The sequence below is a fragment of the Leuciscus leuciscus genome (assembly GCF_965113295.1).
Source record: "Leuciscus leuciscus genome assembly, chromosome: 15".
NCBI lineage: Eukaryota > Metazoa > Chordata > Actinopteri > Cypriniformes > Leuciscidae > Leuciscus > Leuciscus leuciscus.
Genome location: NC_138739.1, coordinates 31,430,766 through 31,456,464, shown reverse-complemented (window position 1 = coordinate 31,456,464; position 25,699 = coordinate 31,430,766). Strand labels below are relative to the sequence as shown.

The 25,699-nt window shown below is 37.8% G+C and overlaps 1 protein-coding gene across 1 annotated transcript in view; it reads left to right on the top strand.

Annotated features, from left to right (window-relative positions):
• LOC309475408 (complement receptor type 1-like) overlaps positions 1-25,699 on the top strand; it is a 179,455-nt gene that overhangs the window by 67,840 nt on the left and 85,916 nt on the right. The window contains exons 37-40 of the mRNA XM_082138169.1: positions 1,326-1,384; positions 1,827-2,012; positions 11,494-11,688; positions 11,768-11,941. Coding sequence (XP_081994295.1) covers positions 1,326-1,384; positions 1,827-2,012; positions 11,494-11,688; positions 11,768-11,941 — 614 coding nt within the window. The remainder of the gene's footprint in view (positions 1-1,325; positions 1,385-1,826; positions 2,013-11,493; positions 11,689-11,767; positions 11,942-25,699) is intronic.

The following is a 25,699-nucleotide window of genomic DNA, read 5'->3' as shown; positions in this document are numbered from 1 at the left end:
TTCTTACTCACCTGAGCTTTTATGAACTCAAAGGCGCGAGCGCGCGAGAGACAAATAAATAAATAAAAATAGCTGAGCGCACGGGTGGCGCGTTAGCAGGCTAGCGAATTACTACCGTGTTGTGCTAGTAGCAACGGAAGCCAGCGATGTTGGGCAAGCCGTATTTAGTAGTAGTATAAACAACTAGAAATTGTAGTAAATTCTGGTTCAAAACAAGGAAATACGAGAATAAGACGGAGCTTACAGCACCGAAGCAAAAACACCATCCTAAAACTCCATCAGGTGACCTAATGGAGAGAAAAAAAAAACCTTGGGAGAACCCAGGCTCAGTCGGGGGCCAGTTCTCCTCTGGCATTTATGAGCTAGAGGCCGGATTGTAGTTTGAACTGTAGGATTATATGAATGCCTGGCTGAAGAGATGCGACTTTAATCTAGTTTTAAACTGGAAGAGCGAGTCTGAGCAACGAACAGTATCAGGAAGACTATTCCAGAGTTTTGGAGCCAAATGTGAAAATGCTCTCCCTCCTTTGGTGGTTCTGGATATCCTAGGTATGACCAAAAGCCTTGAATTTAGTGATCTTAAAGAGCGCGATGGATTATAGGGCGATAGAAGATCCGTTAAATAGACTGGAGCTAAGCCGTTTAGGGCTTTATAAGTCAGTAGCAATACCTTATAATTAATACGGAGCTTTATAGGTAACCAATGCAGTGATGATAAAATCGGTGTTATATGATCATATTTTCTTGATCTCGTAAGAACTCTAGCGGCGGCATTTTGGACTAACTGTAGCTTGTTTATTGAGGATGCAGGACAACCAGCTAATAAAGCATTACAGTAATCCAGTCTCGAGGTCATGAATGCATGAACTAACTTTTCTGCATCAGAAACTGATAGCATATTACGTAGCTTAGCAATGTTTCTAAGGTGGAAAAAGGCTGTTTTTGTAACATATGAAATATGATTTTCAAAAGACAGGTTGCAATCGAGTATAACACCCAGGTCTTTTACTGTAGAGGATAAAGTAACAGGACATCCTATGATGTTAAAGTTGTATTGTGCAAGGTTTTGTGGGCGGTTTTTTGAACCGATAAGTATTACCTCTGTCTTGTCTGGATTTAATAAAAGAAAATTACGCGTCATCCAATCTTTTATATCTTTAACACACTCTGTCAATTTGGAAAATTTAGCGTTTTCATCCGGCCGTGATGAAATATATATTTGAGTGTCATCAGCATAACAATGGAAACTAATTCCATGTTTCCTTATAATATTTCCAAGTGGCATCATATATATTGAAAATAACAGAGGGCCTAAAAGGACAGAGAGAAATCACCAGTCAGCCAAATGGAGAATGGAGCAGCCCTTTCCCCAAATGTGTAAGAGGTAAGGTTATATGCTTATTTAGTTTAGTTTTATTAGTAGTGTTTGCAAGCATCACTATTGCTCATGTTAAAGTAAATGCTCAACTTTGGTACGTAATTCATCGACACATCATATCTCTTGATTTGGGCCAAGAAGATGTCCTAGCAACCACCCAGAATAACCTAGCAACAGCATAGCTACGCACTAGCACTGTGGGAGCAAATTTTACATGGATAAACGCAATTTTGATTCAAATTATGATCTAGTTAGAATATATTTTATGGAAAAATCCACAGATCATTTCAATTCAGAAAGACATTTTAAAGCATTTTAGAAAAATGACCACAAATTTTCATATTAATAATCTGCATTACATAAATAACATGTTCTATGTTATTATCTCCTTTGGTGATTTAAAAAGAGTTTAAAAATAATAAATAAATAACTTTTCTTTCCCCTTTAGAAAAATGTGGACTTCCACCACAAGTGGACTTTGCAGACACAACAGAAATTACAAAACCTGAATACAATTCAGGGGAGAAAGTTGAATACAGCTGCTTTAATAAATACACACTGGTTCAGCGTCACCCCTACTCCAAATTCATGACCTGTGAACAAGGCGAATGGAGAGGGAATATTAAGTGTTTAAGTAAGTATGGACACTCTACCATATATCAAAGATATGTGAGTCTTTTCTAACAGTATTTATTGTTATTATTATTTGTAAGTTTGATGTAATCTTGTAGTTATAGGCTGTGTTGATGAATCAATGAATGTATATTGTAACAGTGACAGTGAGATGTCGTTTGTTTCAGAGCCTTGTTCAGTGACGGTGGAGGAAATGGGTAAAAGAGGTATAGAGCTGCGATGGCGTGGACTGGAAAAGATATTCTCACCACATGAGGACAGAATCACCTTTGTATGTCAGAGGGGCAAATATTTAATAGGCAGTATCCCCCTAATACAATACTGTAATGATGGAGTGATGCATTTGCCTGAGTGTGTGTGACAAGGAGAATAAAACATCACTGATGTATCAGCTGTAATAATAAAAAAACAAATGGAGCTAATCAAAATAAAACCTTTTACAATTCAGTTTCTCTGTTTTGTAATTCTTGCAATTAAAACTAAATAAATGATAAAAATCAACATGTTTAAAATGTGCTTAAAAAAAAACCTGTAAGAACAAAGAGAAAAGTGCTAATAATCAAGTATTTTTACTATCACGCAAATACGGGGGAAAGAAATACATTAGTTATTAAACTTTCTTTTTGCTCAGGGTTTCTGATTACAAATGTGATGACAGTGTCTGTGTCCAGACAAAGAAACACTGACAACATATAATGGGGATAAAAAAGAAGGCTGTCTATGAAGTAAATGTATCTCATTAGTGGAATATTAAACTAAATATAGTAAAGCCTATATTGCTGTGGTGCGCGAGCTGATCAGAGAAAAACACGCAGTGGATTGAGCGTGCAGCGGCACAGCGCGAGCTGGTCGAGCGCATCCCTTTTTCACAGACGTCAGATGAAAGTTTGTTGTTCAGTCAGATCACTCGGATGTCAATGGCAAAGAAAGTAAAACGAGCCATTATTATTATTATTATTATTATTGCCTTTATTGTCATTGCATATAACAACAAAATTAACAACAATGAGATGTATGTCCCCATGAATTTGAAGTCCTTAACCCTCTCCACAGTGTCTCCCTTGATGTAGACTGGGGCAAGGTCAGTCCTCTTCCTACGGAAGTCTATCACCACCTCTTTAGTCTTAGAGGTGTTGAGAGACAGGTTGTTGGTGGAGCACCAGATGGAGAGTTTTTGGATTTCATCCCTGTAGGCGGACTCATCCTTATTATGGATAAGTCCAACTACAGTGGTGTCATCCGCAAACTTAATAAAAGTATTGCTTTCATGAGCTGGGGTACAGTCGTGAGTGTATAAGATGTAGAGTAAGGGACTCAACACACAACCCTGGGGGGCCCCAGTGCTGAGTGTGAGAGCAGAGGAAAGTTGGGAGCCCAGACGAACTGACTGGGGACGGTCTGTGAGGAAGTCATGGTTCCATCTGCAGATGTTTGTGCTGATGCTCAGTCCGAGTAGCTTGGACACCAGTCTTCCAGGGATGATGCAATTGAATGCAGAGCTAAAATCCACAAACAACAGTCTTGCACAGGTGCCAGGATGTTCAAGGTGGGTCAGCACACAGTGCAGGGCTGTGTTGATGGCATCCGCGGTTGACCTGTTTTCTTTATAGGCAAACTGGTGCTGGTCCACTTTGGAGGGGAGGGAAGCTTTTATGTGATTTAGCAGCAGTCTTTCAAAGCACTTCATGACAGTGGAAGTGAGGGCCACTGGTCTATAGTCATTGAAGCTACTCACAGCTGATTTTTTCGGGATCGGCACAATGATGGCAGATTTGAGGCACTTGGGGATGGAACAGGTAGACAGAGAGATGTTGAAGATGGAAGAGAATACCTCAGCCAGCTGGACGGCACAGTCCCTCAACACTCTCCCAGGGATCCCGTCGGGCCTGGCAGCCTTACTGGGGTTCACACCAAGAAAAGCCCTCCTGACCTCCTCTGCGCTCAAAGAGATTGTCAGGGCATCTGTGGGCAACAGTGTCATTGGTGTGGCCGATGTTGACTCATTCCTGGTCCCATTCACCTCAAAGCGCGCAAAGAAATAGTTGAGCTCCTTGGTCAAATTGCTGCTGGTACTTGGGCTTGGGTCTTTTGAACCCTTAAAGTTTGTGAGGTGTTGGATTCCCTGCCAAACGCGCCGGGGATCCCCCTCGTTAAAGTGCCCCTCGATCTTCCTCCTGTAGGCTGCTTTTGCTTCCTTGATGCCTGTCTTTAAAGGGTAACTAAACCCTAAACCAACTTTTTTTAGTTAATGATCTGTAAGAATGGGGCTTTATTAGTGCTGTTCATTGATTCGAGTAACTTTTTTGACATTTGGGTATAAAGTGTTTTAATTTTACAACATATGGTGTAAAAACGTCTGAGTGCTGCCCTCTTCAGGTTGAACGGTGGCTACTGCAGTTGAATTTTCCTATTGGATGTTTGCGGTGGCAGGTGACGTAAGCGGTGGCACGTGACGTAAGCAGGTTCCAGCTCACCACGCCCCTGGTACGAGCTCACCACGCCCTTGGTATGATGAGCTAGCGTAGATTTATCTGTATTTAGTACAGTGGGCAGGAGGGTATGTAGGTGTAGTGTCGGTGGTTGCAACAGCACTGCTGGACTGCATAGCTTTCCAGCAGACTTGGAAATTAGGCGCCAGTGGTTGCATGCACTTGGCCTGGAAGACCGTGAGAGTGAAACCTGCATTTTACGCGGGATTGCTTTTCCAACGCAATAGAGGTGGAAATGGGCTTCTCCACACAGCTCGCGCTGAAAAGCGACGCAGTGCAAAACGCTGCTACTGCTGCATGGACTCCACCACCGCAGCGGCGTCTTGATGTGAGTGATCATATATTTTAATTACAATTTATGGTTAGGCTAAAGTTAATCCTCTGGGGTCAACAAACGCGTCGGCGCATTTAGCTGGATTTTTTCACATAGCGGCAAAATATGAATATGCCTATAGAGAGCGCGCGCTATTGACATCAACTCGATAAAAATCATCAGATGCATGTACTTTACGTCGTCTTGCGACCCTGTGAGTCACTCTCCATTTTAGAGTCTGACAGCAGCTGTCAATCAGTCCGTCACTGCGGGTTTAGTTACCCTTTAATTTGGATCTGGCGGTGCTGTATAATTCCATGTCCCCGGCCCTAAAGGCTTTATCACGTTTTTTCAGCAGCAGCTTGGCCTCCCTGTTCATCCATGGATTGTTGTTTTGATAGCATTTGACCTGTCTCTCGACGGTGACGTTGTCAATGCAGGTCTTAATGTAGTGCAGAACAGTGCAGGTGTAACCCTCAAGACTCTGCTGTGAGAAAAGTGCCCAGTCAGCGCGCTCAAAACAGTCTTGCAGTTGTGGAGTCGCAGTAGCAGGTCACAGTTTTGTTAGTTTCACTGTGTGCACAGATCTCTTAAACCAGTGGTTCTCAACCTCTCCTGCAGGGACCCCCTGACAGACCATGTTTCTGTTTTAACCCTGAAATGGCACACCTGATTCAATTAATTAAAGGCTTAATGAGTAGTTAACTAATTGATTAATTGACTAATTCCTACTCTTCTTACTCTAATAACTACTCATTAATTGAATCAGGTGTGTCATTTCAGGGTTAAAACAGAAACATGGCCTGTCAGGGGGTCCCTGCAGGAGAGGTTGAGAACCACTGTCTTAAACACAGGTCTGTACGCTGGTGTGAGAAAGAGGGTCAGGTGGTCAGACTGCCCTAAATGGGGATGAAAGGATACCTTGTATGCCCCTCTGATGTTACTGTAAACATGGTCCAGAGTTTTATCACCTCTGGTTGGACATGTTACATGCTGGTAAAATTTGGGAAGGACAGTACGCAGGTTAGCATGATTAAAGTCCCCTGCCACAATAAAGATCCCATATGGGTGGGTGGACTGGAGTTTATTCACACTACTTTGCAAGATGTCCACAGCTACACTAGCATTAGCACTGGGTGGAATGTAAACAGCTGTGGCAAAAACCACCGTGAACTCACGCGGCAGGTAGAAGGGTCGGCATCTCAATGTGACAAACTCCAGGTCTGGTGAGCAGTGTCTTTCAGTCACTGTGGCATCGGTGCTCCAGCTGTTATTAGAGTAGATACAGAGCCCCCCTCCTTTGCTCTTTCTGGAGTTGCCGGTTCTGTCGGCCCGGTGTGCTGTACGGCCCGCTAGCATGATAGCTTCGTCCGGAATCCCAGAGTGCAGCCACGTCTCTGTGATCACTACCAGCGAGCAGTCTTTAGCATTTCTGTTTGCCTCGATGATCATCGCCAGCTCATCCATCTTGTTGCACAGTGATCTGGCGTTGGACACAAGAAGGCTGGGTAGCGCGGGCCTGTGTGGTGCCCTCTTTAGCCGGACCCTAATCCCTGCTCTGCAGCCATGTAGCTTATTATTAACATTAACTGACTTTCTGACGTTAACACTATAACGAGAGAGTCCAGGAACGAGTGGTTCCTACATTATTACAGGACGTTTGCAGGTCAAGAAGTTCCATGAACGCAAACATTCCAAAGTGCGCGCCCCGAAAACCAATGTCAGACAGCGCTCGAATACTGAATTGATATTTCACTGGAACCGCTGACCCATTCCTCAACACTGAGCCTTTCTGGAGTTGATCTAAATATGTGCTGTGCTGTAAATGAAAGATAAAGTATGATAGAGCAATATAATGAACAGTGAAAGTAACAGAAGCTCATACAATGCATTTTAGCAGTAAGCGTTAAAATAAGTGAAGGAAATATATGATGAAAAAAAAAATCTGGTTTCTCTACCAATACATTTAAGAATGATTAGAATAGAATTTTTTTTTTTTTTTTATTGATTGGACACATTTATCAATACATAGGTCTTTTTTTTTCCAAATCTCTTCACACAGTTCTCCAAACAAATTTTCTACTTGGCACAGTAGTTAATTTCACATTCAAAATTCACTAAACATGGGTTTCCTGCTGATTATGATCATGATTTATAGTTTTTTTTTTTTTTTTTTTTTTGTGTGTGTAAAATGTACAAAAATACTTGGTTAATATATGTGACATTACAAAGTGCATTTGACATTGTGGGGAAAATAATTATGAATAGTGCTCCCTTCTATTCATAACCTTTTACATATTAACTACGGGTTCAGAGATTGGTTGGTTAATATTCTGATGAAACTGCTGACAATCTTTTTGTCTGTCGCAGTCAATATACATTAAAATCATGGTCTATATTTTAAAATAATAAATGCAATCATAAATTTTAACTTTACAGAAGGACCACTTGGTGGTGCAATTGATCACTGAATTCTTAAAGCAGATATTTAGCAGTCATCCATTATTTTGAGCGGAGAAAAAAGGATAAAAATGTTGACATTATTTGGAACAGGAAAATTAACAGGAACAAGACAAATAATCACATTCTGTTTTCTCCATTTTATTTTACAAACATCACAGCACTGTAAAAAAAAATAAAAAAAATGTTATTGTTATTTCCTTTTGGTAACAACATTTCACATTATATTTTTGAGTAGTTAAGGCTTCATTTCATTCATGGAATCTACCTGAATAAATAATGTAAAATCCCCTAAATTATTTAGTCAATAAGTTTGAGTTATTATTTAGTTATATATATTTTTTTAGTTGATGCTTAGTGTGTGAATTAGAGTGAATGGAAATAACCTGTTTATATTTGTCTTTGACTTATATTGTATAATTAAAAGACTGTATGCTGCTCAGCACAGAAACAAACTTGTTACTGCACTAGCATTATAGCAAAGTTATTGCTCAATGAACAAAGCAGATTATCAATACATGCAGTTATTCATAACCTAACCATAAGCCCTACTCTTCTGCACAATCTTCTGATCAAAACTTCAACATAATAGACAAAAAAAACTCTTTCAAACAACTGAACATTAAACATTAACAGATGTTTCCCTTTGCTCAAAAACACATCAAATAACACTTCATTTCAACATGTACTCTCCATTTCCAGCCATGTGCAAAGCATCCTGGGAACTAACAATGGTGTCTCTAAAACCGCATAATTGATCAAATTATCTTCAAATAAATAGGTAGCATTTTTTCCTTAATTTGATCAGCTTAATCGGTTCCTCAATTTAAGCGTCAAAACTGTGTATGTTTCCTTAAAAAATTAGGAAAATTTATCTCTTGGTTTTATTAGTGAAATGTTCTCAGTATTTTTTATACAACACTGAACCACAATTTTCTTAATAAAATATACACTATATTTTTAATTATCACTTTAAAGTTTTTTAATGAAAATTACAAGACCCATGATTAATTGTTTTACACTAGTGTTGACTGCATTCAGTAAGCTAACCCTTCAACTATGCAAGATATTTGAACAAATAAACAATATTCCCTACAAAAATAAAAATAGGTTTATCAGTTACTACAAACCAAGCTTTTTTTATCCTGTGAATTTTGTCGATTTAATTTTGACGTTTATGTTATGCTTATTGCTATAAAATAATCTATTCAATTCAGGGTTTTTAGTATTTACACAAAAATCGCAAAATCACAAACCTCAGAACTTAACTTATAAACTTCTTATAAATTATTTAGTTTGACAATTATTTAGTCAGCATTTCAGTCACTTTTTTTTTCAATATTTATTGGGGGAAAAAAATACATTTGTATTAATTTTTCATGTCCTATTTTAAACATAATTAATTGTTTGCCAAGAATCACATGACAACCATTTGCAAACAAAGTTAGAGACCTTTGAGTTTAACAATTCAGTGTTTACATAAAAAGTAAGATCCAGTAAATGACATCCAGCCTTTACATTTCCAACTCTTTTTTTTAAATTTTTATTTTATTTTATGTGAGATAATGAGGATCATCTAGGTCATAAGAGACAACAACAGTTTAAGCAGTCAGTCGAATACTTTAAGGCTCAAACTCTTCTTCAAAATTGTTGTGAATCTTCTTCGATCTCACTCATTATGCTTTATGGGACAGATTCATTCACCACATAATGTACTTTATGATTTGATTCACGAAGAACATGAAAAACATTAACAGAATTAAAGAGTTCAGAGGTGAACATGGCATGATGGAACCTTTGCTTCATTTTCATGTGTTGAACAACTTTGACTCAAGAATTTTGAGTTCTCTAAAGTAACGTTTCTTTTGGTGTGTTTAAATGGCAAATAAGAATTGCTGTATCAGATAATTTTTTATTTTTTTTATTTTTTTACTTATATGAAATATTGCTTGTGCACAGAGTGGTCTGGTGTAAGCAAAACCTCTCTTTGACTTTGATAAATGATTAACTTGTTGATCCCCAAGCAGACAAGAGTATCAGAGACAGACCAACAAAGATACTTGTGAATTGAGATCAAAATGAGAGTTCCTGTAAAATTCCTCGGCTTCGTCTTTTGGTTGTTTTCCTTAAATTGTGTTCGATGTCAAGGCAAGTGATTTTTTGTTGTTATTTATTTAAATGTCTTTTTAATTTAGATTTTATTGACTTGAATAGAAATGTTATATTATATACACTTCCCAAACTGTAGATTTAGAAAGTTTGCATGTGTTTCAGCATTTAATGTACAAAATGTCTTTGTGTAACATTTGTTTGTGTTTCTCAGAATGTCGTAGAGAGGATATTATCTATGAAAACACAGAACCAGTTGAGAAAGAGTTATACGGTGATGGTGAAAGAGTAAGGCTGAGCTGCACGACTGGTTTTACTGGAATGTATATATTAAAATGTGAAAAAGGACAATGGAAGACATCCATTAAGCGACCATGTGCAAGTGAGAAAATGGTCAATTCCACATCACCAATGACCACATCATGTTTGGTTATTAAATCAATGTTACAATGCAGAGTAAAACATGTTTGATTTTTGCAGAGACAAAATGCAGTCACCCAGGGGACACACCAAATGGTGATTTTAGGCTTATATCAGGGTCTGAGTTTGTTTTTGGAGCAACAGTGTTGTATACTTGCAAGAAAGGGTAAATGTGCTTTATGCTTTTTATTCTCTTGTATGACATGCATACTGTCCTTTTCAGTTTAACACTCCTTGTACTTGTAAAAAGTGTGCACTTGTACTTGTGTTCACAGGTTTGAAATAACAAGCGGAATCAATAATCGTACCTGCAGAGCTCAAGGATGGGACAATACTCTCCCTATCTGTGAAGGTACGCTTTCTGCAGTAACTATTTTTCTTTTTTGTCTTTTGATATTTTTGATTTCTTTAGATTTTTTCTCAGTCATAAACTTCGGAACTATAGTGACAAGAGAATTATAACTAAAATAAGTGATTGGTTTGTTGGTTACTTTATTTGTATTTATTGTAATATTTTATTGCCTAGCTGTGAGATGTCCAGCCATTCGCACAGATGAGGATGTGAGTGCATCGGGCAACACAGAGGAGGGAGGTTATGGTGATGTTATTCACTTTGAGTGTGTATCTAATGACACAAAGATAAATGGAAGTAGTGACATTCACTGCACAGAGACGGGCGAATGGAGTCACCCCGTTCCAAAATGCAAAGGTTCATTATACTGTTTATTTGTTTGTTTGTTTGTATCTTCACCCAATGATCACAGATTTCTGAGCTTTAATCAAAACACCAATTTAACTATTTCTCTTTCCCTTGCTTTTCACACAGAGATAACATGCACAGCACCAGATATATCAAATGGTAATGTTGTTGAGAAAATGCACCCACTCTGAACCCAGAATGTGATGGTTATGATGAATGTTACATAATAAACAATTAACATGTGAAATAACACTAAAATCATTATATCCATATAGCTTTGATAATGCAAGCAAAAAAAAAAAAAAAAAAAAAAATACTCTGTAGTGTCACACTGAAACATTCTTAAATTAGATAGACATTAACCTTAAATTCAAAACTGAATATTAAAATAAAGCAAGTATGTAGTTAATACATAATTTTATATTTCCAAAGCATTCAAAAAAAAAAATATTTGCTTGATCTTAGTTAGATTTTTTTCTAAATGATGAAAGGAGTCAACACACTAATTTATATAATATTGTACACACCAATATTGTAAAAGTTGAGAAAATGGAATGAGATTATTTACTTTCTTCCTGTGATGCTGTAGAAAGTGTCCAACTGATGTTGTTTTTTTAGGTTTTAATCAACATTTTATTTTATTTTTTAAAAAATCATGAGGCAACAGGATTTGCTAATCATTATTATTTGGTAACTACAAAATCAGCTAAAAAAAAAAAAAAAAACTACTTTCTAATTGCTTGATTAATTTCCAGATAATAGTTTAGCAAATATATCTAAAAGTTCTCAAAATAGAAAATGTGCTTATACTTATTTAGGGACTCTATTTATGGCAAGCTATATTTTTTCCCATTTTAGGATAAAAAAAAAAAGAAGTAATTATAGAATAATTTGTTTTCACCAAAAGACAAAGCATGCAAATCCAGTTTCACACATTTTTTATGCTTCATCTCTTCTTACCCTTATTTCTACATAATTATGTTTTGGACAGAAGTAACTTGTGAGCTTAAGTCAACCACATTCGGAGTAAAAAAGATCAACCCAGAGGGGAAAACTATTTTCAGAGCTGGAGAAAGTGTGGAGATCACCTGCACTGAAAAACACTGGATCTTTCAAACAAAAGAAACCTTCAAATCATTAACATGTCGAGAGAATGGAGAGTGGGATTATTTGCCTGTTTGTGCGGGTAAGATTATAGAGAAACACTTCTGCATTTGTTGCTGAACTTACCGCATGATATTAAAATAATGTAAATCTTGTTTCAGAAATTAGATGTGAAGTTCCACATGACCAGCATGTGTCTAGTCCTGGATATTACTTCTGGGGAGATCTGAAATTGGGAGTAAAAAAAGATTACTATTGCATGTCTGGATATGATAAAACAGCAGCAGAGGCCACATGCACTCGAGACGGATGGACACCAAAACCACTGTGTGATGGTATGGGCTGATATTAAATCTTACAATTTGCGCATATAATATGAATTCAAATTAGAATGATGGATATTTTTGTTTTACAGTAAAAATGTGTGCAACACCAAACATCCCAAATGCAGAGATTGTGGGAGATCAGAGAACACACTACAACATCAATTCAAGAATACAAGGTAAATGAATGTCGTCCTGGGTTTGAACCAGAGCAGCCTGTAGAAATCACCTGTAATTCCCAGACTGAATGGACAGGCTTACGGCAATGCACTGGTATGATTTTTGTATCATTAATGATTATTATAATTGATTCTATTTATATTATTATTATTATTATCACTTATTATTATTCTCATTATTATTATAGAAATTATCAGAATTTACTTCATTCTGATTGGATGATTCTCCAAATTAAATGTAATCCCCAAGCAGGCAAGAGTATCAGAGACAGACCAACAAAGGCATTAAACCAATAGAACATTTTATCAATGTAATGCACATTATTAATATGAGAATTTGTGGTCATTTTTCTAAAATGCTTTAAAAATGACTTTCTGTATTGAAGAGATCTGGGTTGGATTTTTCTTTATAATGTATTATAACTATATATCTAAATTAGACTTGCTGTTGCTAAGTTATTCTGGGTGGTTGCTAGGACATTGGTTCTTGGTCAAGAGAGTCAAGAGAGTCAAGTTACATACCAAAGTTGAGCATTTACTTTAATATGAGCAATTGTGATGCTTGCACTGCTAATGCAACTCGACTAGTAGGCATGTGACCTTACTGCCTACACAATTAGGGAATAGGATGTGCCATTCTCCATTTGACAAGCAGTTGATTTTTGCTCTGCCCTTGTAAATTCCTTCCACTCTAAAGCCCTCATTATGCTTCTGCGTCAACTCCACGGCGTAGCTACGCCGTCACTCCAACGGCGTCGTGACCGTTTTATGGTTCTGCGTCGGGTTGCGTTGCATCGCGGTGCATTTCACCGCCAGAACGCTAGGGGGGTGGTGTGGTTCGCGAATCTCTTTCCTAGTTTGTTTTGGTTCCATGCGCCGGTTCCGCTTTTTCATTTCCGACAATGGCGAGCGAAAGAGAGAGAGTGTTGTTGCAGCTGGAGCTAATCAACAAATGATTTTATTGCAAATGTTTAATCGTAGAAGAAAAAGACGTCAGCGAAGGTGGTCTGTACGACCAGTGCACGAAGACAGGGGAAGGATTGGCGAATTTGTTACGGTTGTTCGACCGCTGAGGGACTTGGACGAAGAAATGCACTTTAAGTATTTTCGGATGTCGAAAGGTCGATTTGACGATCTTGTTCATCGTTTAAAGCCGTTAATACAGCATCAGACTACACACAGTATGCCTATTGACCTCGCTCAGAGACTGGCAGTGACTTTAAAGATTTTATCTTCGGGTGCAAAGATCACCGGGTTGGGCTACAAAATGGGTTCGACCACGGTGCCATGGCAGGATAATGTAGTGTCCCGTGGCAGACTTGGTTAATTACTTGATATCCATGATGTACCCGTGAACATTGTATTGTAAATAAACAACAAACTTTTTTTCAAAACAAACATTGATTTGATTGATTGAAGTTTATTTCTAGCAACAACAAAAAAAGAAAAGAATATATATAAATATATACATACACTACCGGTCAAAAGTTTTAGATCGGTAAGATTTTTAATGTTTTTAAAAGAAGTCTCTTCTGCTCACCAAGGCTGTGTTTAGTATATAAAAAACAATAAAACAAAACATATTTTATGACAATTTAAAATGACTGTTTTCTATTTTAATATATTTTACTCCGGAAATGATGTATAATCTGACCAATCACAGCCCCTGCGGTCTGCGTCACCGCGACGCGTAGTTACAATTTTTTGGAGGTGCACGTCAAGCTACGGCGGAGGGGTCGCGTCGAGGTTCGCGTCGACGCAGAGGGGTCCGCGGGGGTACGCCGTCGATTCGACGCAGAAGCATAAAACAGGCTTAAGGCATATTTTGGAATTCCGCCTGAATTTAACACACCCAAGGCTAAATATTCACCCTACACACATACAATGTAGGAAATAAAAAAAATAAAAACTGGTGTCATTGTACAGAAAACCCTTCAAATCAGATTACTAAATCAGATTGCAAAACTTCATAAATAGCATTGTATGAGTTTAAAATATTACGATAAACATAAGAAAATAGGCCTTTTTTTTTAGAATCCTGTCTTTGAAAGTCTGTGGTTCAGGTACTGTTTGCTCTGGGGACTTATATTGTTTGATTCCACTAGGTGCCAGTATCCACCAGAAAAAAAAAATGTATCTATCAAATTCTGAGCAAGAGTTATTCAAATATAACCGAAGGGAGGCAAAGTGTCATTTTTAGCGCCTATATGTGTCCTTTGGAGTTTTCAAATACTCAAATGCACAAAAAGTTTTTACAAAGGACATTACCCCAAATATCCTAATATATTAGCATATATTAGCATATTTTAATATATGCTAAAGTACTTTACTTGATTATTGATTGATTTTCTTCATTTTCATTCAGGTTTAATCTTTGTATCTGAGAAACATAATATGCAAAATGGCATAAAGGAATGAGACCAAGTAACATTGTTTGTGTTTTGTGAATAAAAGCACAAACATTTATTTTCCTTTCAGGAGACACTAATAACTTACAAAACAGTCTTGTATATGGTCTATTAAAACAGACCACTTGTACAAATTGAAAACATAAATAGAAATATGAGGGTGGGGGTCTCAGGCCCATCTCTTGGATGTGTCTCAGCTGTAACGATAAGTAAATCGTTTTTATTACACACAAACTGGTTGTTTGCATGGTTTTATATATACACATGCATCAAAATTAGCCAAATTACATCATTTTATTAAAGTCTGATTTTATTCAAATACTGAATGTGCAACACTTAGGTAATTTTGGTTTTATATTCGCACATTCGGACTTCCGCGTTTAAGAACTTTCTCAATTATATGTGAAATAAAGCAAATTTTTTGCAAATTCAAAGCAGCTACATGATATTGACAACAAAGATTGTCAACTACTACATTTTTCACAATCGATCAAAATGGGCAAGTATTGTTTTAATGGCATACTTACTTGCGAATGTCCACTGAATGTCCAATGTATAAGGATAGGGATAGGGACCGTCAAAAAAGTCATCGTCTAATTTTTTTCATTGTGTGCAAACTACATTTTAGCCAACTACAGATGTACCAGCAAATATCTCTCACATTATCTGTTCTAATGCTATAGAATGTCCTTTAGCAACAATAAAAACGGCATTAACAATGATGGTGTTTAAAAAGGAAATAATAAAGAATGAACATGTGCATGAACTGTAATTTGGTAAAAATCCAGGCTGTAGAAAGTGGAAAATCATGTGTAATCTCCTGAACATAGTTAATCGCTTCATTTTACAACTGTTTATATTTATTTATTTGAATATGGAAGTAAAATAAGGCCAAATGTTCTTGAAACAAAAAAAGCCTGTTGAACTGCACTACTTGTAAAAATATGCATTGCATTAACCATGCTTGCATTTTATGCATTGTATTTTTAGGGCTTGCATTTTTGTGGGCTGAAATTCAGCATGGTTGAATATTTAAGCTGTGAATATTTCTATTCAAAACATTTCAAACACATTTTCATTATTAAAAATTAAATAATCCATATTCACCTTTTATATTTCACTTCCAAAATATTCAAACTGTTTAAAAATCAATTTCCGGTCCGTTTTATTTCGCTTTGCAAATTCGCTTCCACAAATTCAGTGGTTCAAATTTGACAGAAAATACTACGTTGACATCCAGGAACTGCAGGAAAAGCAGTAGATTGCCGAGCATACTCTCCATCTGCTGTTAGTCGACCTCACCAGCAAGTGGTGCAAAAGCGCGTGTTGTTGACGAAGACCAGCAACAGTTAGAGCAAGCCATTCATTCATAAAACTCATTTACAGCAATGTAAGTGTATTTGTGATTATTATGACGGCTGTAAACAATTTAATGTCTCCTTGCTATTTTTGACACATTAATACTTTTACCGGTTCTTTGTGGCAATCTTAATGCGAGCGACCGTGCGCTTGAGTGCGGCTGTATTATGTACACGCTCATTATCCTATATATAGCCTGTATATAGCCTATTTAAGTAATACAATTAATATAAAGGGGCGATTTGTCCACTAATGGCTTAAATGAACAACTGCTAGTCGACTAGAAAAAAAAACTTTAGTCGGAGGCAGCCCTTATTCCACATATTTTGGAACCAGCAGGCCATTATGGGTTGAGCGAGCGACCCTGAGCGTAATGAGCGAGGGAGCGGAATATTCAAAAATGCGCTCTCCGCTCACATGCTCTGATCGGAACAAAGCATGACAAATTCAAACTTTATTTCATTTTCTCCGTAGCTTGAACACTCACTACATTAGGCATTAGAGAGTTATTAAAGCTGTCCATTTATTTATTTTTATTTCACGTTTTTAAAGTACAATATTATGTTAGTCCACAGCCCCCCCACTTGGGGGTGCTGATGCTATGACGAGGGGGCTGCAGCCCCCGCAGCACCCCCCTTCCCGCGCTACTGGCAGCGGCGGAGTGATATTAAGTTACCTAGGCAACCGAGAGAGCCGGTCCACATGACAATCACGCAAGTGTATTTACCTGCCGCTGACACTCATCACTACAGAAGCAGAGTATATTTCACGAAGAAATCAACAAGACATAGGACTATGGCCACATTTAAAAGCCATGCCAATGTTTCGGACTTTGGAGACGATGAAGACGAGGAATGTGTGTTATTCAACGAACCGTACATGTATGAGCCGGAATACACAGACGAAGAACTAATCGAGATGGATGCTAAAAGGGCAGAAAGAGAAAGAATGTCTGTTGAGACAGCAGCCGCCGGAGATGCCGTAGAAAACCGGGACAGAACATTGCGAGACTGGTGGTGCCAGTGCAGAAAATGTATAACTTACAAATACAGAAATTTGTGGAAACTTTTTGGTGACCATCTATTTGGTTTATTTTTACAATTTCGAAATGCACACCGAATCACCATGTTGCCAATTCCATAGTGTACAATCGAATGTTTCAATATCGTTGTTCAAGGCTACTACTAGCTAGCTAGACGTCCCGACTGTAGTGCGCTTCTGTTCTGTGTTTACTTTTCGGCGCAGTACTACTAACCGGAGCAAAGTAAAATTCCACCGCTGCTGAGAAACTAGTTCTTGTAAATGTAATGCGATAATTGAGATGCAAGAGTAGTTTGATTTCTAACATTATGATTGACATAACCGTTGACTCGTGCTAGCCTAGCACTAGCGAACTATGCAACTGGAAGGACTGGATGAAAAATTGTGAAAACTGTCTCCACTGATAAATAACACCAAGGCTAACTTAGAAATGAGGTCCGATGTCCAAAATCCTGAACCACCCCTTTAAGTGTTTTGTCCCGACAGAAGGGGCATCCTTGAGTATGAGGTATTGAGGGAAACCGATTATAATTCCGTTCGTGGTAGAGAAAGCTGATAACATGTAGGCTACACAGGGAAAGTAACAATGAAGTTATTGAATGAAACAAACACAGCTTTTGTATATTGACACAGATAATCGTTTTCATTTTATGAATGAATGGCTTGTTCTAACTATTGCTGGTCTTCGTCAACAACATGCGCTTTTGCACCCCCTGCTGGTGAGGGCGACTAACAGCAGATGGAGAGTATGCTCAGCAATCTACTGCTTTTCCTGCAGCTCCTGGATGTCAATGTTGAATTTACTATCGAATTTGAACCACTGAATTTGTGGAAGCGAATTTGCAAAGCAAAATAAAATGGACCGAAAATTGCCTGTTGAATATTATAGGTTGTATTTTTAAACAGTTTTAATTTTGGAAGTGAAATATGAAAGGTGAATATGGATTATTGAATTTTTAATAATGAAAATGTGTTTGAAATGTTTTTAATTGAAATATTCACAGCTTAAATATCCAACCATGTTGAATTTCAGTCCATAAAAATGCAAGCCCTAAAAATACAATGCATTAAAATGCAAGCATGGTTATGCAATGCCTGTTTTTTTTTTGTTTTTTTCAAGAAGTGCAGTTCAACAGGCTTCTTTGTTTCAAAAACATTTGGCATTATTTTACTTTCATACACTTCGTTTGTTATAATCAGAGGATCTGCCAGCATGCAGAATTCAGCACTGAACAAAAACTCAGTTTTGATCGGTGAGTGTATTCTATCTTAAATACATCCCATTGGCCATTGCGTTCAAGAAATCAACACATATGTCTGTGATTTGCGGGAGTCCCGCAAATCTTTTTATTCTCCCGCAACCCGCACACACACAAGTATCTTACGCATGCACGCGGCCATCAAATCTAGTCCCGCGCCGCACTCTGTTGCTTTGGGTCCCGGGACTCGCGGGAGTGCAGGGGTCTATACCATGAAGCCGATTTAGGTGGCTAGCCAGCTAAGTTTCAGTTTAGTTTCCGCCAACCCTGGCGTTTACTTTAGGTAGGCTACTATGAAAGTAGCTTGGCTTTACTCTGTGTTCGTTGCCATGGTATCTTATACGCTGCATGGCTAACCTGCTCAGGGGCAGGTTATGTTCTTGATTTGAGATCTCAGACTTAAGTTTGACCAGTCAGCTGTGAGCAAAGAAACATTTGAGGTGATGTAACTAATTCCCAGTGTCTGTTGCAATGGCTTCACCTTTTCTTCCAAATCCTGTGGACATCTCAGCGCAAACTGTTAGACGAGCACTTAACCCTTGTGTGGTGTTCATATTTTTGTTACTCAGCCAGTGTTCGTGGGTCTGGTGGACCCGCTGCATTTTGGGGTTTTTAATTCAACACAATTAAAAATGTTATGTTAAAATACTCAACATATGTTTACTTCATCCCAATTACAAGCAATATAAACAGCATATATGGTTAATATTTTCTCTTTACCTTTGTTAGATCACATTTAAGAATTGCAACCTCGTGTGGGAATGGCAGGAGTAGAAACACAAAACTCACTCTTGCACTCTTTCACACTTACACGCAATCTCTCTCTCACACGCACGCACACACACACTCATGCACACACATACACATACACACACCCACAACACACACACACACAACACACACACAGACACACACACACATACACATGCACACGCACACACACACACACACACGCACACACACACACACACACACACACACACACACACACACACACACACACACACACACACACACACACACACATACACACACACACACACACACACACACACACACACACACACACACACACACACACACACACACACACTCACTTGGATATGTGGTGTACGGTCACTCTCCATAGGCATAATGGTTTTTCTAATGTACAAACTGTATAATCTATCCCCCTACACTAACCCTACCCCTAAACCTACCAATCACAGAAAACTTTTGCCATTTTTTGCATTTCAAAAAACACCATTTAGTATGTTTTAGTATGAGGACACAGATGTCGTCATAAACCATGTTTACGTTGTAATACCCATGTCATTATACACATTTGTGTCCTCATAAACCATATACAAGAACATACAAACACTAACAGCAGACCCTGACAGGAGGAGGACAGAGTAAAGGTACACAGGACCTACAATTTCCACACTTTTATTAGCCCCGGGTCCAGTGGACCCGAATATCCTGTGTGTAATATAAATGTGTAGGGGGGGTGTACAGTGTGTTTTCATTGAAAATGTGTTCTGATATATATTCCTCACAGAAAATGAGCCAAGGCCAATGAGTCTCAGTTTGAAAAAATTATTAATTGTATCATTTTTCTTTTGATAAAAAATGAAAACGGGTCCAACAGACCCGAACACCATACAAGGGTTAAAGAAAGAGTTTTTAGGGATAGACAAAATCCCCTTGCCTTTCTTGATAGTTATCAGGGGGTTAATCCAGCACTCGGAAAGCGTACTATCCCTGGGGGCCGCCATTGGCTAACAAGCCATCACCTGCTGTTAGCATTCCATTGACTCCCATTCATTTTGGCGTCACTTTGACAGCGAATAACTTTACATCTGAGGCGTTTAAAGACTCTATTTGTCCATTGTTTATTTCTAAAGAAACACGACAATGTATGCAAGTCTCCATTACCTTGTATCTTACGTTATGGCCCCGTAGAAGCAGTTTTTGTAAAAATAGGCTAACGATTGCGTCATAACCACGCGACTCTCTGGAAATTACCGTATAGACAGGAGGAGAAGCTCACAGTCAATCGGGGGGACGTGGAGGCATAAAGTCAAGGGAGAAGCCCATAGATAGTCATAAAGTTGCTCCTGCTCCTAGCTCATGGACAGCTCCTACTCACGCTCTCCGTCTCTGCAAGATTCAGAAGGGAATTATTCAGATTTCGCTTGGCACAGCTACTAGAAGACAACTGTCAGACAGGTTTCTCACGTCACATCTACGTCGTCAAGCTCAGTTTGAGTCTGCGCAGTACGCTCAGCCATCAGGAAGTGAGTGCTTCTAATTTGCTTCACTTTTCTCCGTTGAAGTCTATGGGGTCGCTGTGTCCATTTATTTTACTGTCTATGATAGTTATACACTTGTATGAAAGATACAGATTTTCCACGGAAGGAAAATCGTATCTTTGTGAACTTCTTGAGCCGCACATAAAGAATTTGACACGTCGAAACCATACACTTACTGTAGGGTAGACTGAGTACAGTTGAGACACTTTTTGATTTTTCACACAAAAATAGATACTGAAAAGAAGTGAATATCCACATGACATGCCACATGACATTTCATTAGCTTGTAGACTAAGATATTATCAATCAATAATACCCACAAGTAGTTTAGCTCATAAAAATAAGTTGCTTTTTGTCTCAACTTTGTCTCAATTGTACCCATATGTGGTACAGTTGAGACAGTACCATGGTACAGTTGAGACATCCATTTTTAATGATATAAAGGTAACTAACCATTCATTGCAAATATAAAAAATAAAGACAAATAAAGAAAATAACAATTGGGCAACATTTTTGTTTATTCATCCATTTATATTCATTCATTTTATTTAAATTAGCACTGGTTAAAAAATAAAGCAGGAACAAGATATGTAACAATATTTATTAATAATACACAGTTTAAATATCACAAATATCAAATTTTATTTTCATTTGCATCCTATGCTGGATAATTATGACGTTTAGCCTGTTATCATAACTCTGAACAACTAAACAGTGTGTGACCTAATAGAACTCTATCGGGGGTACTGTTGGTGCACGTGTGTCTCAACTGTCCCCCGCTGGCCGCCTCGCACATTTCTCTAGATTTTGCAATTACCTTGCATGACACAATACCATGAAATATGCCATAAATATAGGATAACAAGCTATTCATTGTGGAGAGTGCATGGTGAAGTGAACGTCATACCTTAGAAAAAAAAACTTTTCCCGATATCTTCGGATCAGAGATGCGTTATTTGTTCAAATTTCCCCACGATCAAAGAGGACACTAATACGCATGTGCACATCAAAAATCACAACTTGTGAACTAAAAGTTATTTAAGGTGTCTCAACTGTACACATGTCTCAACTGTACACACCCTACCCTATCGCAGGGTGCATGACTCACGAATTTTCCGTGAGTCTGTGTTGTGTCAGCGCTTTGAGGAAAGCAAGTTAAATTTGTTACAGTACAAAACACTGTTAATTTGAATTGGGACAGCAAAACCTACACAATAACCCCCTATAATGACCCTCAGACAGGGCCACAGAACCGCTTCAATGTGGCCCTCAGTAAAACCAGAGTGAAGATAGAGATGACCTTTGGCATCCTAAAGGCACGTTTCAACTGTCTTCGGCGCTTAAGAGTATCACCAGAGCGGGCATCACAGATAGTGGCTGCATGTGCCACTCTGCACAATATAGCCACAATTAATAAAAAGGAGCGAGAACCACCACAAAACCAGCTTCTCCCCGATGAAACTGACCCGATCACACTTGACTATCCAGCTGGTGCAGATGCAATCACCATACAATATTACACTTAATAAAAGCACATTGAAACTGCAGATAGGTCTCAAACTGTTTTATTGGTTTTGTGGGATGGGAGGGAGAAAGAGAGCAAGAGACAGTTGCATGAATAAATATTCATACTAAAGTGTTATAAGGACACAGAATGTTAAAGCCTTGGATTGGACAAAGATAGATCAATGATAGATCTGTTGTTCACATGGAGGATGCTTGATTTATCAAATCTTTATGTTCTTTAGAGGTAATGTGTGTCGCAAACCTGCCATTAAACATGAGATCAGACGAACACCCGGGGCCTGAGGTTTCAATCAGACCTGGACACACAATAACTCTTTCATGTGTTGGGAAGGGATCGGAATTACAAGGACAGAGTGAAATCACCTGCTTGCCAACTGGAGAATGGGACGTCCCATTTCCTAAATGTGTAGGAGGTAACCCTTACAAACATAAATATATAGGAATATACTGCAAAATATAATGAATTGAATTGAATGCCTTTTATTGTCATTGTACTTTACAATACAACGAAATTAAGAACGCTCTCCATTGGGTGTGTACATAAATACACAAATACACACAAAAAAAAACATATAAATAAAAAACATATAAATAAAACAAAATAAAAACAATAAAATAGAATTAAAACAGTAATCACAGTGCAAAAGTTAACAGTGAGTGACTGGGTTTGTCTAACTACATTTGTTCATGGAAACTATTGCATTTGGAAAGAAGCTACAGTATTTTTTAAATCTGGTGGTGCTGGATTGTATAGACCTATAACGCCTACCAGAAGGCAACAATTGAAACAGATGGTGGCCTGGATGAGTATTGTCCTTGATGATGTTCTTAGCTCTTGAGAGAGTGCGACTGAGTGCAATGTCTGACAGGGAGGGGAGGGGGCAACCAGTTATGTTTTCTGCAATCTTGATAATTCTCTGCAAAGCTTTTTTTCGGCAGCAGAACATGCAACAAACCACACAGAGATGCAATATGAAAGAATGCTCTCAATGGTGGATTTATAAAAGGACACCAGCAGCCTCAAATTCATGCTGTTTTTCTTGAGTATCCTCAGGAAGTGGAGGCGCTGCTGTGCTTTTTTTACAACTGTTGTGGTGTTAGTTGTCCATGAGAAACGATCTGTAATATGGATGCCCAGAAATTTAAATGAGTGGATTCTCTCCACGCACTCGCCATTTATGAAGAGGGGTTGATGGTGTGTGTTACATTCTCTATAGTCTATTATCAGTTCTTTTGTTTTTGCGATGTTTAGGATTAGGTTATTGGCAGAGCACCACTAAGACAGATTCTGTACTTCTCATCCCCGCCCGTTATAAGTCCTACCACAGTAGTGTCATCTGCAAACTTTATAATGGAATTGGTGGGAAACGTTAGTGAACAGTCAAAGGTGTACAGTGAATAGAGGTGATATATTACATAATACATTTCCATATTTGGGAAAGTAGTGCTTATATTTTTCAATATACTGCAATATATGCATTGACCATGTATGGCTATATATTGATACATATGAAATATTTAGAAATAAAGGCAAAAATAGCATTACATGTAATATTCATAAAGTTGTATCCTTTATTGTGTACATATATTTCACATACATGTTCCCATATAAATGTGAATGTATGTACACGCATACACACATTCACGGAGTGAGTTGCAGCAGATTTCTAATTCCCAGCATGCTTTGCTAAATACACAGTTAAAGAAGAGTACATTTTACAATGAAGTGTTGTTTCATGTGTTTTGGTCAATATTCATGTAGAGGGAGAGCTGCTAGTGTTTAATGTTCTGTTATTTTGGAATTTAAAAGGTTTTCTGGTATGTGTTTTGGGGGTTATTGTGCTGAAGAGTAGAGCCTGTGGTTAGTTTGACAATAATTGGCAACACCCCATTAAGACTATGGGCCCTATCATACACCCAGTGCAATGTAGCGCCAGGCAAAGGTTTTTTGATAGTTTCAATGGCCTGCGCCACGTTGTTTAAATATTAAATGCATTTGCGCCTATATGTGCGCCCATGGGCGTGCTGGTCTGAAGGGAATGGGAGATGAGACTCTGATTGGTTTAACGCACGTAAAGCCTAAAACACACCCATTACTCATTAAGAGAATAGGGACAACCCTCTTAGACCATACTCCGGGCGTGCCGACCATTTTTCCTGTCGTTAAACTAGCAAAAGTGGATTTGGACTTGCGCCATGCGCACTTGCGCCATGCGCTTTAGACCATGCGTTAGATTGTAAAAATTGGCCTCTATATGTTACTATATTTAAAAAGTAATGGCTGTGCACTCCTCTGCACAGTGATAGTGTCTTTGCTAAATACTTAAGTACATGCAGGTTTTTTTATTAGATTGAAAATATGAAACATTTATAATGTAAATAATTATAAAATACAAGAAATGTATTAGATTATATATTCTCACCTATGTGTTTATTCTGCATGAGTAAATGTATCTGCAATATATTTATACACATGCAGTACCATATCTTACATCTATATATTGTGAAGTAAATATAAAATTAAAATATAAAATTGAATATAAAATTTCAAACATTATGATATATTATTGTCACATATTTTTCAATATGAAAAGCAGCAATTCCTTATGTATTTTGCAATATATGGTGATATATTAGCACAATATATTATTCTGAAAATGTTTAAATATGTTGTTAAATTGTTTATTGATCCTTCATATATAAGGATATATATTTTCTTTGCATAAGGTAAGGTTCACAGGTTTAGTTGAGTTTTATTAGCAGTGTTTGCAAGCATCACTATTGCTCATATTAAAGTAAATGCTCAATTTTGATACGTTTTGATATGTCATGTGTCATCGGCACATCGTCTCTCTTGATTTGGGCCAAGAAGATGTCCTGGCAACCACCCAGAATAACCTAGCAACAGCATAGCTACACACTAACACTGTGTCGATGAGCTTTACATGCATAATAGCAACTTCAGACACACATTTTAATTTGGCTATAATATATTATAGAAATATCCACAGATCTCTTCAATACAGAAAGGCATTTTTAAAACATTTTAGAAGACCCCAAATTCTCATTTTAATAATATTCATTAAATAAAATCATGTTCGGGTTGAAGGCCATAAAAAGGCATGTGGCTGATATTGAGATTTATTAATGTCATTTGCCAATTTTTGTGGTGATCTAAAAAAAAAATAACTTTGCTCTGCCTTCAGGGAAATGTGGGCCACTACCACAAGTAGACTTTGCAGATACAACAGAAGTGACAAAAACTGAATACAATTCAGGGGAGAGAGTTGAATACTTCTGCTTTAATAAATACACACTGGTTCAGGATCACCCCTACTCCAAATACTTGACCTGTGAACAAGGCGAATGGAGAGGGAATATTAAGTGTTTAAGTAAGTATGGACACTAAACCATACATCAAAGACACGTTAGGCTTTTCTTACTGTATTTAATTTTTGTAAGTTTGATGTAATCTTGTAGTTGTTCTGGTTCTGATGAATCAATGAATGTATATTGTAACAGTGACAGTGAGATGTTGTCTGTTTCAGAGCCTTGTTCAGTGACGGTGGAGGAAATGGATAAAAGAGGTATAGAGCTGCGATGGCTTGGACGGGAAAAGATATTCTCACCACATGAGGACAGAATCAGCTTTGCATGTCAGAGGGGCAAATATTTAACAGACAGTAGTATCTCCGTAATACAA